Here is a 16,060-nt window from a genome sequence, read left to right as displayed (position 1 = left end):
TTTTAACCTCAGCAAATGTAATGTGCTGGGGTAAGAAATGTTCCAATAAAACTGATTCAGGGGAAGATGTGGCTCACCAAAATGAACTCAGCCACCGATAAAATTTTCCAGCGAACACTGGTGGTTCATTGAGCCGCTGGTAGGCTCCATCCAGCAGACCTTTTATACTTTCTCCTTCCTTCAACATGCCCTACAAATATTAAGGTAGATGCCACTCTGCAATACTGCCAGCTCAATTGCAGTGCCCTGCGCCTCCTGGATGCTGTTTAGTGGGGTGTAGTGGTTGCAGTGTTATTTTACAACTGGGGAAACTCAGATTCAAACACCCCACTTATCCACAAAGGGCTTGCAGGGTGACCTTGGGCCTATCACTATCTTTCAGCAGGCTATTCCAAGGATATAGTAAAAGGGAGGAATCATGAGTTTCTTGGATGAGGACACAAAATTCAAATAATAAACATAAGATCAATGGTGGGAAACAAATCAAAGACTCATCATTAATTGCAAAATACAGACACTCAGCAACTGTATTTAAACAACACAGTAACTGAGACTCATTTTATTTGTCCTTTCAATGTACATGCTAGTTATTCATTTCATATAATTTACAAGAGGCTTATGAAAAACAGAATTCATGTTAGAAAGGAAAGAATTGGGGGATTTTCTCAGCAAGCAATGATCATGGGTGGGGGAAAACAGTACATTATGAAGAAGAGCAACATCTAGAAATAAAGGTAAAACAAAAATCTGTTTTCCTGTTATCCATTAAATTCTCAGTGGGGCTTCCTTTATTTCTTTTTAAGTAAAACAGTATAGAATGTCACAGTATACAGGAAGACTAAATGGCGAAAAGGAGATCACCCATACCCACAAATATACGCAACACGCACACACACACTTATCCCTGCTACTGGTCCAGGATCCAAAACGTTTAGTTAAACATCCTAAAATTCCCTATTTCCCATTCGTTGGTAAACTATACAGGATTACACTGTACATGGCGTTAAAATTACAAAAGGTTTCGTATTTACAAAATCTGTACACGCATTTGCAAAACCCACAAAAAATCGTCTATATATCACAAGTTGCTACACCAAAATATTAAAAATGGGATAAAATGATACATTTCTCTTTTCTCTCTCTTTCTCTCTCATTTTAAAAAGGGTCACTATTTCAAAGATGACCGAGACAGACAGAGACTATCTACTTTCCCCACAATAAGACTGGTAAGAGAGCTGCAAACCCCAGATCCACTTGAGAGAATGACTGCAGAGTCTCTAACTGGAAGCTGCTGATCTCCTGTCTGCTGGGGGTGGAGGGGCAGAGTGTGCAGAACTATGTATGTACAGAAATGCTGAATCAATATTAAGGATCTCTTTGGCTAACATTTTGGCATTAAATTTAAAAAGAAGATGAGAGAGAGATGGGAGGGGTGGAAAGAGAGGCAATTCCTCCCCTCTCCAATGTGCTATGTACGTAATCACCCAGAGCGCAATCTGCCAGGATCGTGTCCCATGGAAGCCTCTTGGGAAACTTCTCTTGCATTAAGGCTGCACAACTTTAATTTCATTTTGATGAGACTTGGGTGGGAGCAGTTCTCTGTGCTGCACCCCAGTTCTTCTCCTACCCCTACTCTACAGGACAAGGAAGAGGAAGTAAGAAATCCTAAATTGATGCTTGTCACACAACTGCAAGACGAGACAACTGTGTTTACTCTTACAGGACCAAATATTTTCCCCCTCCTGTTTTATGTACAAGAAAAAATGGTATCAAAACCCTTAAGACAGACATAATTCAGAGGAATAATCTACTCGACTTTCCTCCCCTCTCCTTCTGGACACGGTATATATAAAAAACACATTAGTTAACCAGGCATGGCAGAAAATAAGTCGCTTCAGCATGTCAAGTAAATATTAGTGCAGAAAAGGTGGGATTTTTCCCCACTGTATAAATAAGCTTTATGCGTGGCAAACAATTAAATAAACCATCGTACCCCACTCACACCCAGTACACAGATGCTCCTCAGTGAATATTAAAATGTATTATCAAGTAATTAAAGTGTATGTAGTGCAAAAATGTTACAACCAAGTTTTATGCACATGCTGCTTTGCACTTGTTTCAACATCAGACAAACATGTGATGCCTGAAATTATGGACACGTATATACATACTTGTCACATTTGGTACGATGTCTTAGCCACAGAAATACCCATGTACTTTATTTTATATATACACCTATATATAAGGGGTGTGTCTATGTGTGTGTATACACACACCCACACATACATTGTTGTCCTTTAAAAAACATGACTACCATTACAGTTAACACAAACACAGACCGGAAAAATATATATCCAATACCTGCTTCCAGATGCTCCAAGGCTCAGAAAGTTTGTGCTTCTAAGTCGTGCAGTCATTTGTGTGCCCTCTCGTTTAAAGCTCATCCTTTTTCCAGCTCAGGAAAGAAAGACCAGTCTGTTTACATCCACACGGTAAAGGATGAGGGCAACCGAGAGGAGAAAAATCAACGGCGACAGGCACCTAATTGCTCATTTCCATGCCCTGTGATGAACAGTCAAGAGGATTTCCCATCCTGCTCCATGCACAGGTGGCAAAAGACAGTTTTTGAACACACACACACACACAACACACACACGTCCATCATACCGTGCTTTTCCATATTATAAGTGGCAGCAAATCAAGGCATGCTGTACTAATTTTGTAGCATTTTGATTAGCTGATATCGCTCACTGGGGAAGATCTGACATTTTCAACTGGCTGCTGGGTCTTGCTGGGCCATAGAGAGTAACAGAAGCTATGTGATTATTCTGCATCACCTGTACAAAGAAACAAAAAGGAATACTGTCAGACAGCCCTTACCGTCAGAAGGATTACAGAATTCAAATTCCTCCAAAAAGAAGCTGTTTTTATTAGAAAATCAATAAAAATAATTTTTAAAAAAGCAAAAAGAACCCCAAATAGGTTAGCAGTAATATGGAGAACTAACACTGCCCAGTGGACCAGAGACTTGATCTGTGTGATCTGGACTCAAACCTCAGACTAGCCATGGATTCGAATAAAAGCCTATTCGAAACTGCTTTTAAACATGAACCCCCTTTTAGTCTTTTTTTCACTGGCTCATTTAGACAGCGGGGCCTCCTAACCTTACCTTATGCAGCCCTTGCCACCTCCTGAAGCAGCCCCATTCTTCCACCACATCAGAGCTCCTTCCTTTTTGTTTTTTCTTTTCTCTTGGCTTTTAAAAGTCCCCCAAAATTGCCCTTCCTATATAATTTAAGAACTGGAAGAGGCACTATTTTACTGAATAAAAATAAATTGATTCACATCCCACCCACCACCCCCATTCTATGGCTCAAGGTAATGAAATTTCCCTTCTGTGCATAGCACACACTAAAGAAGAAGAAAAACTTGTTTTCCAAAACAGCAACTGTATTCATCTGTTGAATTTACTAGATAAACACATCCTTGGTATGCCAATTTGAGAGTAATGCCATCAAACCCAGTAGGGTTTACTTCTGAAAAAACCTGCACAGGATTGGAAATTCTAATCTGAGGCAGCTATGGTGAAAACTGATGTCTTTTCCCACTTTTTTTCTATGGCTCCATCCATTATGTTCCACCCACCCCCACAGAATAACCACAAGTCAATCATGTTTCCCATCCCAGTGTGGAAAATAAGTTTTTATCATTGCATCCAAGTTCTTTTTATCCTACTACTGAGCTAGACTTGATAATGATGTGCATTGTGCAATTCACTTCAAATTTGTCTGCTGAACTGGTCCCACACACAATGGACCTAAGTGTATCCCACACCACATCAGCCAAGAATGCAGAGTGCTTCAACAGTACAACATGGGAGAAATGTCCACAGATCAGCCACTATTTCAAACCAACTAAATCCAGTGCTCCATCACGTCTTATAGCTAAGTACGCTTTCCTAACCTCAAAGATCATTCGCTGCAGTCCAAAGCAAAACGTTGACCCAAATGGATTTGTGTTGTTTGGAGAGGATGATCTAAAGAAAAGAAAATCAGGCTAAGGTAACCAAATAATACCAGTAAGATTTATATTCAATATTTTTGTAACACCCAATATCAGCATAAACAACAAAACCTATCTTTTTAGGGAATCAAATGGAATTTTTCATTACAAAGGTATAATGCTCAGCCATGTTTTGCTTTCCTCCACCACTAGTAAGCATTGCGAGTTTGCAGCAAAGTAGAATGTGGAACTATTGTGAAAGTAAAAAAAATTCTTCCAGTAGCACCTTTAAGACCAACTAAGTTAGTTCTTGGTATGAGCTTTCGTGTGCAAGCACACTTCTTCAGATACCACAGATATTGTGAAAGATTAGACATTCAGCAAGGTAACTACAACAAAGGCAGATTCTTTGCTTTTCCAGCCTCTCAACTTGCAAGGTGACAAATGAATCTTTTTTATGTCTTACCAATGTCCCCTTCTAGGGACAGCACTCAGCTCTTCAAGCAAACAAGGGTTTCTGGTTTTATGATTCTATAATCATGGCACATTTAATTGAATGAAGCTGTTGAGTTATTAGGCCTCTCTTTCTCGTAGTCACTTGAAATCCAATCGATTCCTATCCAAGTGACAGAATAAAATAAAATATTTACCTGTGAAGTACCACTGGCTTCTCTACAGGATGTCCAAGAAGGTCCTGAATATTGTCCCACTGTAAGCATATGAAAATTACTTAGAGAATGAAGCATGGATCCTAGTGGTAGAATGAAGCATGTCATGTATATCTATGTTTTTGACATGTGCACTTAAGAAAAAGCAAACATCAGCTAAAATCCACTCACAGATGGCTGGGACTAATACATATGACTTTATTTGCAAACTTTTAAACAATTTTTTTTGTAAAAACTTAAAGGGTCAATTGTCAGCAGCTGTTGCAGATATACAGACAGCCTGATATATTGGACTTTAGTGGAAATGTTGCTTTGTTATACACTATATACCAAGCCCAGGGACACCATGAGGGTTTTTTTGGGGGGGGGCGGTTCTCTCATTTTGGTTTAATGTTGTATGCTTCTGTACTTATAATAAAATGCAATTTTAAAAAATTTAAGGTAGCAAAGGTTGGCTATGTGTATTTTACCTCTAGAATTCAGGTGCTAACTTGTGGTTTGCTACAACAGTAAATTTGGATTTGGAACCATGGTATTTCAAGCACTGTCTTTCCTCATATCATCCTGCTTGCCCAATTTTATCTCCAGCATCCTGCTTTGAGCTCCATTCCACCTAGTTGGAAGGTTAAATCTGCAAATGCCTGGAGTGGGTCCATTTCTGGGATGACTCCCAGCCACTGACCCCAATCACCTCCTGAAAGAGGCCACCTTAGCACAGTGCTCCAGCATACCCTTTCTTAGCCCTGTGCAAATAAGGTGCCACTGCTGAAGTTAAAGGGCTGTTCTAGCAAGCATGACTGGGAGTTCGATTTACCTTGCTATAGGTTGTGCAGGTTTCTGTCTGTGAATCGGTGCTATCTGTTCGGAGAAAGAACAGAGAAAATGACCTATAAAGTTACATTTCAGCAGAAGATCCCACTCCTCCTCTTCCTAATGCCCTTCTGCACCAACAGCCTGTTAGGTACTATTCAGTACATGGAAGCAACATGGATGCGACACTGAAAGCTAATTCCAAGAGTCCTGGCATATTAATATTTTCTAAACTTCTATTTCAACAAGACGCATGTTTCACTCTTCTACCGCCCCCCCCCCCACCGCCACACTATTTACTTTTAGGGTTTCTAAGAGTAAGAATTACTCATCCCCAGGTGAGCCCCCTTCCTTTGTTTCTTTGTGAACTGCTGTTCTGGGCATGCCTCCTCACTGGAAAGGAGCCATGCCATCAGTTGTTGCTCAGTGACTCAACCAACAGCCTGCTCTGAGGACAGCCCAAACTTCTGACTGTTTGCATGAAAGAAATACTGGAGAATTCAAGCACACCCAACAGGGCAGAATTAACCACCTCCAGGGAAGGAACAGTTGAAGTGGGCAAGTCTGGCCTTCTTAAGGCCCTTCAGTTTTAAGACCTGATGCTGGAGATGTTACATTTTTATATAGACAAGAATATCAAGAGCTGTGTTGCAACTGGCTGTTCATACACTTAGATTTCCCATCAACCTGGGGTGTGTGCTCACAGATGTTAACAGGTGACTAAGAGTACAGCTGTCAGAGGCTCCTTTCCTTGCAGTGCCAACTGTATCTGTGATCACCAGTTTCATATTATCCATATGAACACATATCCACAGTGTAAACAGACCAAATGCTACGCTTAAAAGGTGTCAACTCCATGTTATCGCATTACTCCTGAGATAAATGTTCAGGTTTTTGCTTGGTACCAAAACAGGCTAAGGTTGGCATGCTGGCCACCTGCCAAGTCAGTGTCTACTGACATCTTAATCTTTGTCTGCAGTCAGATATTATCAAAAGTCATCCAAAGACATGGGGTTTGAAGAACTTGCCTTGTGTCTACACAGTCAAGTTGCCTCCAAAACCTGACATTTGCTTCTACTTCTTTTAACAGGTACTGTTAATTTGCTTTATGTCTTTATTTCCTTTGTTTAAGGAAAGTAATTGGGGACTGACCTCAGTGCTCCAAAATAAAAGCCAATGAAAGCCAAGGCGAATTGGGACAAGCAACTCATCTAAGGGTGTCTAACATGCCAGCCCGATTCTGAACTTGAATGAGGAGATCAAAATGTTGCCAGCCATAGGCAAAACTCTCCCTGCCCTTGTTTCCCCAGAAACTACTGGTAACACATATACACAAATCATGACAAGCACCAAGTACAGAAAAACTGACTGAGATTTGTTCTCTTGGAAAGCAATGACAAGGCTCCTCTGCAGATCTCCAAGGAGGACTCCACATCAAAACCTGGAGGCAATTAGGGCTATTCTGCCCTCATGATCATGATATATTTTATAATTTTCATGAAAACTCCTTTGAAATATGAAGCTGATTAATAAATATATCTACAATGAGATAGTTTGAAATAGCATCTGAGAATTTTAGGAAAGGAAAGTTATCAGGCATGAGATCAGCCAACTGTCTCTCCTTCCTAGTGCTAACTAAGGTTGCCTGGGAAATGTTTTGACAACAGGTTCATTTCTTTAAGTTAGGAGCCAAGAGTGAAATTATAGTATTATAATTTTTATTTATATTTTATTATTATGTAATAATCATTATTATTCTTGAAGGAAAAAAAACCTTGCATTTCCTGGTTTGTGCCACTGATTGCCCCCCAGAAAATAAATAATATAACATCTGTACAAAAGAGCTTCCTGAATCACCCTTACATCATTCTGGTTCCAAGACCTTTGAATGGTTCCAGATTTTGAACTGAGATTTACTTCACCTACAATACAAATCCCAATTACGTACTGTTCTAACCACCCCTACATGAATGAGGTTTCCTTCCTGTTCATACTCCCAACAACCCGTCAAGGTAAGTTATCACAAACTCTTGCACGTTAAAGGGCCTCAACAGGGAAAAACTGTGATGTGTCCAAAGCTCAGTCAGCACTTCAACCCAGACCTAGTATTGTTGTCCACTGAGTTGCACTGGCATCCTGTAAGTATGTCACATTAAGAACGGATAAATATTTTCTCTTGTATTACAATAACACTTTGGGGTGTGAACGCTGGGCAGTGCTGACATCTCTCGGAAGTGCTGCTGCTCAGTTTTCCTCTCCATAAATTGTTTCTTTGTTAACACACCCACAGTGTGGGAGAACCTGAATCTGCCGTCCTAATTATCTGACATTGTGCAACTTTGGTCCTGTTCTCACTCTGACTGCTTAGCATATTAATTTTTACCACTAGCGTGTGTTTAACACCTTCACCCACTCCTATTAAGTCTTTTAACTTTCAGGTTACTTCAGGCACCTCTTTCTTACCTCGTTTAATGGCTAGTGGAATCTTGAATTCACAACGATGGTAACTGAAATATTTAAATTGCAGAGTTATTGCGAGAAAGGACAAGCGTAAATGAGGTTTACTATTTCAAAAGTAGCCCATTCTAAATGAAGCACAATATAATTGCATATAATAGAAGTTGGTAACCTGACCTGGTCACAGATATATTCTCCACTCTTGTACAGTCTAGTACCGTATTTTTTGCCCTATAAGACGCACTTTTTCCCCTCCAAAAATGAAGGGGAAATGTGTGTGCGTCTTATGGGGCGAATGCAGGATCCTTGGCTTCAGCGATAGCAACGCGAAGCCTCCGAAGCCTGCGCTCCGAAGGCTTCACGTTGCTTCCGCTGAAGCCAGGAGAGTCTGCTCTTTGAGGCTGGCGGTGGGGAAAGCAGCGCTTCCCCCATCACCCGCCCCAGAGGATGGGGGGCAGCAGGAAGGCGCGCGACGCCTTCCCGCTACTCTCCAACCCGGCTTCAAGGCTGGCGGTGGGGAAAGCAGCGCTTCCCCCATCGCCAGCCCCAGAGGATGGGGGGCAGCAGGAAGCCGCGCGACGCCTTCCCGCTACTCTCCAACCCTCCTGTGGGCTTTTGCAGGAGATGGGGGAATTCCCCCACCTCCCGCAAAAGCAGGCAAAAGCTGTGCGCTCTTTAAAGGGGCTCCGCGGCTTCTGCTGGCTTTTCTACGGGGGGGGGAATTCCCCCACCTCCTAGAAAAGCCCGCAGGAGCCGCGCACCCTTTAAAGAGCGCGCCGCTCTTGGGGGCTTTTCCCCAAGGAGGGAGAAGGGACTGACTGGCCGAGCCAGTCCCTTCTCCCTCCTGTGGGCTTTTGCGGCAGATGGGGGAATTCCCCCACCTCCTGCAAAAGCCCGCAAAAGCCGCGCGCTCTTTAAAGGGGCTCCGCGGCTTCTGCTGGCTTTTCTACGAGGGGGGGGGGAATTCCCCCACCTCCTAGAAAAGCCTGCAGGAGCCGCGCACCCTTTAAAGAGCGCGCCGCTCTTGGGGGCTTTTCCCCAAGGAGGGAGAAGGGACTGATTGGCCGTTTCAGTCCCTTCTCCCTCCTGGTCGAAAAGCCCGCAGGAGTCACGTTGGGCTCCTGTGGGCTTTTGCGGGAGGTGGGGGAATTCCGCCACCTCCCACAAAAGCAGGGAGAAGGTCTTGGAGTAGCGCACAGGCTGCGTGCAGCCTGTCCACTGCTCCCAGAGCTGCGGGGGGGAAATCATATTTTTTTACTTGATTTTCCCCCCTGAAAACTAGGTGCGTCCTATGGGCAGGTGCGTCCTATAGGGCGAAAAATACGGTACTTGCTTGAATGTTTACCATAGCTTTCTGCCAGCCATACCAGTTTGGCATGAAATTATGCTGCCTAATTGGCGGCAACCAGAGTGCTGCCAGATACCACAGCAAATATGCAGAACACTGAAAGCTTCCTGACACCAGGTCTTAACTATTTTTTAATCTATTCTAGTATTGTTTACTCTGGCAGCAGCTTTTCAGGATCTTAGGCAGAGAGTCTTCCATATCACTTGTTGCTATGTGATTTTTTTAAAAAAACTGGAGGCACCGGGGACTGAAATCATGATGACCTGCATTCAAAGCATGTACGTTTCCTGAGTTATAGACAACCTCCCACCCAAATGTTAAGCACCCTACCCCAAACAAGTAATTGCTAGTGGTGCCCATGACACAGAAGCACAGTTTGCTTCTACCACTAGGAGCCATGCATTCAGTATTGTGGGCCTACTTCTGCAGGACTCCCTCGCAGGTCAGATCAAACAGGTCCCCTCTCTGTGGAACTTTAGGTGTTTGGTGAAGACTTTTGATTTCAGGAGGCATTTTAAGTAAGCTTTTCTGATTCTATGGTTAATTTTAATTGACTTTATCCTTTGTATCTCTTTTGTAATCCCAATGTACACTGCTTAGAAAATACAGTGTTAAGTGGCATATAATATGAATAAAAATATAATATAATATAATATAATATAATATAATATAATATAATATAATATAATATAATATAATATTATAATATAATATAATATAATATAATATAATATAATATTAGGTTTTCACAGGTTCCCATGCAGAAATCTTAAAAATCAGGCATGAATTATGGGTGGATTTTTTGAGGCGGGGGATGAGTCAAGTTTCCTCTTTGGGGACGTAAGATGGGAAATCTAGTCTTATGAATGAGCAGAGTGTTACTTCCACACACTACCTTCACTGATCTCCTAAAAAACTGGGTTTTGACAAATTACAGCAACACATCTTTCACAGGGAAAAGAGGTTCTTGATACCCATTAGTCCCAGGCTCTGCAACAGTCAACTACTGTAGTCGAGAAGTGACAACACAGAAACCAAAGAGAAGAATCCAGTATATTGCAGGGAATTTAAAATACAGAGAAATTCATGTTTGTTTTAAAGAAGATTCTAACCAGAAAAGGTTGTGGAAATGTGAGTAACATCTGATGAAGGCTTAGAAACCAGAAAGAGCTTAGGCACTGCTGGTGGGGATTCAGCATGGCACCGGTTTCTTTGCCTTCTCCTTGATGCTCCCTTCCCTTTGCCTTCCAAATTGCAACGGAGGTTTGGGCAATACAGCTCTTTCTACTCACATATTGAAGTTGTAATGACCAGGGTAGTTAGTATGTAGAACAAATTTCTTCACTTTGTGAGTATTTGCATCAAAAAGGATATCCTGTGGGTGAAATTGAGAAAGGAAAAACAATGAGCCACACAAAGTTGAAATGATTAAACAGCTTCCCATAAATGAACAGAAAGTCCTGGACAGGGCTTTTTGAAATGTATGCAGGTGGGCTCAGAAAGCAATGATTTCAAGATGTTTTCTTATTTGGTAGCAAGAGGATATAATATTATGCAAAAATCACCGTGAAAGCTAAGACCTCCAAGTTCCTGGGACCTGCCCTTACTACCGTATTTTTCGCTCTGTAAGACGCACCAGACCACAAGACGCACCTAGTTTTTGGAGGAGGAAAACAAGAAAAAAAATATTCTGAATCTCAGAAGCCAGAACAGCAAGAGGGATCGCTGCGCAGTGAAAGCAGCAATCCCTCTGGCTGTTCTGGCTTCTGGGATAGCTGCACAGCCTGCATTCACTCCATAAGACACACACACATTTCCCCTTACTATTTTGGAGGGAAAAAGTGAGTCTTATAGAGCAAAAAATACGGTAATTGGAGAAAATTTTCTCTGCCTTCTCCCATTTGTGTTTAAGATGACAGGCAGTGGCACTGCCCTTTCTCCAGAACATTTTTTGAGTGTGAAGGATTATGTTTTGATGTTGCAAATGCTGAATATCAAATACATAGAATGGGCCCCATGAGATACTAATTGTGTTAATGTGTCACTAATCAAACTGACAAAGACAGGAAGATAATTTTCAAATTTCTCAGCAAAGGAGCTCTGAAGGATTTGGACAACATTGATTCCTGCATTAACTGATTAACATGGTACAGGCATTATGAAAGTTGTGCACAGATGGAAGCAAAATAGAAAAAGAAAAAAGAGACCCCTTGTTTTCAATGTTTGCAACTTACCACTCCAAGTGTGAAGTAGTTGAAGAAGTAGTCATTGCACTTTGAAGGAACCTGCTTGTGAGGCGAGGGTGAATGAATTTTCATCTTTAAAAAACAAACAAAACAAATCTACACTTCAGCTTTTGGAAATAAGGAGACAAGTAGATCGTCTAGTTTCATCAATATGCTCCTCTGGTTTGAATGGACTATGTTACCTCTATGGCAGAAACGAGAAATTTGTTCTGGTCCAACAACCATTATTGCCCTTGATTACTGGGCATTTTGGGCACATTCAGTGAACACTAACTTGCATCACCTGAGTGCATTTGTGGAGATCCCTGTATTCTTTCCCTCCCTTCTTATTTTTCCTGCACATTGGTACCTTGGGGAAATTGGACTCAACATGGCTCCTGCATACCAGAACATTGGGGGGGGGGGGAGAAATCCCTGCACAAAAAAGTAGATTGTCAGGGAAACTGCTTCTACTCTAGCCTTTTCCTGACATACTAGTTTTCTGTAGGTCTGTTATGATGGAACCTTCCATCATCCTGCATAATCTGAACAGTGCAATCCAGACATCAGTTTACCATCTAATCTACTAAATAAATAAATAAAATACTGTTAGTAAAAACTGGGGTGAGGCAGGATGAGAAGACAAGACTCTGTCCTAAAACTGAAGCCACAGGGCAGTTAGAAGGTTAACATTTATTAAAGAACTTCCAAGCCTGTAGGGATATTGAAAAATTAATTTTAGTAGCCTAACACAGAGATAATCTGTGTTAACTTGTTATTGTAGTCCAACCTTATCTTCTGACTTGTAGAAAACTTTGTGAGGAGACCCCAAAGTGCTCAGAACATCTTGGCACGAATCACCAAAATAAACACAGCGCTCAAATACCCGCATCTTGGCATCAGCTAATACACCAGGGCCACAACCTGAAAAACAAGGGAAGGTGTTAATAGATGGGACACCAAACTTCCAAAATGTTGGTATGGCCGGAAGCCTGCATTCATCTCTCATCCAGCTAACCAAAAGAGTGAAACGAGAACAGAAATTGCACTGTGGCAGATTTTAGAAGTCTCTCAACAAATAAAAATAAAAATGAGCAACTTCAGAGAGGTGTAACTCAGGATGTAAGTGACATTAGCAGAATCAAATTAGAAAAAAACAAAACACTAAATAGAAATATACAAAACACACTTGCCACTTTGGAGCAACTCTCAGAAATAACCTGTGGAAGACAGATTATTCAAACTCATGCACACTGGTCCTCCTCAATCTGGTGGCTTCCAGATGTCTTGGACTACAAATTCTGAGAGCACCACATTGGGGAAGGCTGGTGCAGATTAGCATGCAGCTGAAACATCCATTTTCACCCGTTCTGTTTGGGTCCTACTGAAATGAAGAGGAGTTGCAGAAGAGCAGAAGTGCTCTTTCTGTGGGGCTGGGGTTGTGCTCTTTCTTCTTTAGAAATGGCCCAATGCAGTACAATACTATTCACTGCATGAAGTGTGGGTTAAAATGTCAAATAATTTGCAACCAAAGTTATGCACAAGCACCCTTCTATAAAAGATACTCTAGATTAATCCATATTTTATCAGGAATGGTTGTTACATTTTTACCCCACCCTATAGGGGCTATAGGCAACACACACATCCTTTCCCGTTTAACCTCACAATGAAACTATACTAGATGGCAAGTTAGATTGAGAGTGCCTGTGGCCGTCTCAAGATCACTCAGTGAACTTTGTGGGTTTGAGTTTCCTGGTCCTAGTCCAATACCCCAGCCATCACAGCAGGTGTGGGTAACCGTGTGACACTCCAGATAAATTAGGTCCGAGGGAAACAAACTGAAAGAATGACACACTGTGAAAATTTGCTAAAATCAACACGGTGACAATTAATAAGGCCACGCTGGTGATAACACCAGCATCTGGGCTTCAGCAAGCTTATTACTACACGAAGTGTAATAAAAATCCACAATCTCTTTTCAAGCCATAGGTGAAAGTATTTTAAATGATAGTATACACCTTACATAAATTTAACATGGATCAACATTTTTGTTAATTATGAATCCCCTTTCCATTGTCCTGCTCTCAGACTGGGAGTTCTTTAGATACACTGGCATCCAAATGAAGTACATTCACTTTAAAACTGAGTTTTGATATGCATGAGTTAACCCTTCAGTGCATAAAGCTAATAATGAGTAGCTAATACATCCAACATCTTTTTCTTTAAATTTCAGGCATGTATATATGTTATCTGGACTTCACACTCTACCTTGAAAAACCATTTACAGTTTCTGGATAATAGCTAACTCCTTCCTACTATTACCAGGATATATGATCCCTGTCCTAGGCAGCTCTCCTTTCGCCTCCTCTGTAAAAATAGAAGCAAATTCCACTTAAAATTGGCTACAGTTTTATTCATCTTGTAATCAAGACAACCAAAAATCCTTCATTTTGTGATGCTAATCGTCAAGTGAACAGAAGCAAGACTTGATGAACTTTCCATTCATTACAGTATCCACAAATAAACTAACACCAAACCTTCAACCAAAGGCTGGATTGAAACTGCACTCATTTTACCTATTTCATAGGTGATTCTGCTATTCCTCCAAGAAGCTCATGGCAGCCAATGCAGTTGGGCCAGGACTGGTGTTATATGCTCAGTCTTGCCCTGGTGAGCAGCCTAGCTGCTAAATTCTGCACCAGCCAAAGTTTCCAAACCACCTTCAGAGACCACCCCATGTATAGTGCATTGCAGTGATCTAACTTAGCATAAAAGTGAGGCTATCCCTGTTCAGGCAGCGGCACAGCTGGGTCACCAACCCAAACTGATGCAAGGCACTCCACGCCACTAGGCCACCTGAGCCTTAAGCAACAGCAAAGGATCCAAGAATACCCCCATGCTGTGTATCCGCTCCTTCAGAGGGAGTGTAACCCTATCAAGAGCAAGCAACCTCCCATCCATACGGTCTAGGGAACAATCCACTAGTAGTGCCTCAGTCTTATCTGGACGGAGCTTCAGTTTGTTGGCTCTCATCCAGTCCATTACCAAGGCAAGGCACTGGTCCAGCACTTCCACTGCCACGCCTGCAGTTGTAAAGGGGAAGTAGAGTTGTGTGTCATCAGCATATTGCTGACAACGTATTCCAAAACTCTGGGTAACTCCACTCAGGCTTTTGTGTTCATATGAGACTTATGAGCAAACTTGTATGGTTAGCCTCCTCCCCTAGAAACCCCAGGTGTCTTCCCAAAACAGAATCCTTCAAGGGTGGAGCAACATCCCAAATCAGCTTCAAAATATGGTTTCATATCCTGGTTTGGTGGACTCTTGCAAATGATGGTCAGATATATGGTGTTGGTGTGGCTACAACATGACTTCATAAACCATGGTTTGGGGGTCACATCTGAATTCTAATAGACATCTGACTACTGGCTGACTGACTCTTGATCCAGTTTTAGGCTTCTATGTCTCTACAGTGGTAAAGAGCACCTCCTAGTTCCCTTTGCAACCCTGCTAAATCCCTGGGAATCTTTCCACATCTCCCAAAGGTTCTGATTGTGAATCTGGTTCATATATAGTTTTGCAGGAATTCTTGCTTGACAGTCAGACTTACTTATTGCTCAAGGAGAACCCACACCCCTACACATAAGACAAAGTTTCATTATACCAAGAATGGTGTTGCAATGAACTTGGAATCAACTGAAGCAACATTTCCTGGAATGTACGAGTCATCTCCAACAGAGGAGGTGACAGAGTAATCAGAAGTAAGTACTTGAGAGATTCCGAGATATATAGGTTGCCCATATTCACATTTGTGCCTTTGAAAGGAAACCTCTGCTCACTAATACCTGCAGTGAGTAAGCGAAGCCGTAAACCTGAGGGCCCAGCTCCATCTCTCAGAACATCAACATTCTCTGCATACACATTTCCAAGGAAACAGCTGAGGGGCATCATAGGAGCCCTGAAACAGCAAGATCATGTATAATTAAACAATATGCAGATTAGTGCTAAGCAACACATTGTTTCCGGTTCACTTTTCTATACCAATAGCGAGTGCTATCTAACTAAACAGCCCTAACTCAATAGTGGTGTCGCAAACACAACTTACAGATGAAGAAGCAAAAAGAGAAGAACTGCATTCTTTAAAGGAACCTTACCATTTACTAAATTTATGCTCAACAGCCAGCAACACAACAGAATGCCCATGTTAAAATTTAAATTAAACTACCACACAACAAAGTCCACACTATAAACATTCAAATAACTGGATTTCTAACTGGAAGTAACTGTAGGGAGCTTGTTATGGCTGAATTTGAATGATAAAGCATGGTTGAGAAAGATTAACTATGGTTAAATTGATAAACTGCATAGGTTGCAATTGGCCAGCAAACAAGAATTAGAAACCATAGTTTGCAATAGGTTTGCAAACAATGCTTTGATGAGATGTCTGAATTGATAAACTGTGGTTATTAACATCATTCTGCCTTCAGAGGCTATTGCATCTTCAGAATAGAGCACTGACCAAATGGAAGCAAATAAGCAGCTATAAACCA

General features: G+C 41.6%; 1 protein-coding gene across 1 annotated transcript in view; it reads right to left on the bottom strand.

The window, feature by feature from the left end:
• Window positions 1-497: 497 nt before the first annotated feature.
• Window positions 498-16,060, bottom strand: part of PHAF1 (phagophore assembly factor 1) — a 42,901-nt gene continuing 27,338 nt past the window's right edge. The window contains exons 9-17 of the mRNA XM_081015854.1: window positions 15,356-15,468; window positions 12,301-12,434; window positions 11,520-11,603; window positions 10,578-10,660; window positions 7,944-7,987; window positions 5,485-5,528; window positions 4,653-4,711; window positions 3,964-4,036; window positions 498-2,837 (exon numbers count right to left, since the gene is read on the bottom strand). Of these exons, the coding sequence (XP_080871980.1) occupies window positions 2,748-2,837; window positions 3,964-4,036; window positions 4,653-4,711; window positions 5,485-5,528; window positions 7,944-7,987; window positions 10,578-10,660; window positions 11,520-11,603; window positions 12,301-12,434; window positions 15,356-15,468 (724 nt within the window). The 3' untranslated portion in view covers window positions 498-2,747. The remainder of the gene's footprint in view (window positions 2,838-3,963; window positions 4,037-4,652; window positions 4,712-5,484; window positions 5,529-7,943; window positions 7,988-10,577; window positions 10,661-11,519; window positions 11,604-12,300; window positions 12,435-15,355; window positions 15,469-16,060) is intronic.

The sequence above is a fragment of the Podarcis pityusensis genome, assembly GCF_964106645.2.
Source record: "Podarcis pityusensis genome assembly, chromosome: 8".
In the NCBI taxonomy this organism is placed as follows: Eukaryota; Metazoa; Chordata; class Lepidosauria; order Squamata; family Lacertidae; genus Podarcis; species Podarcis pityusensis.
This window is presented reverse-complemented; position numbering and strand designations above follow the sequence as displayed.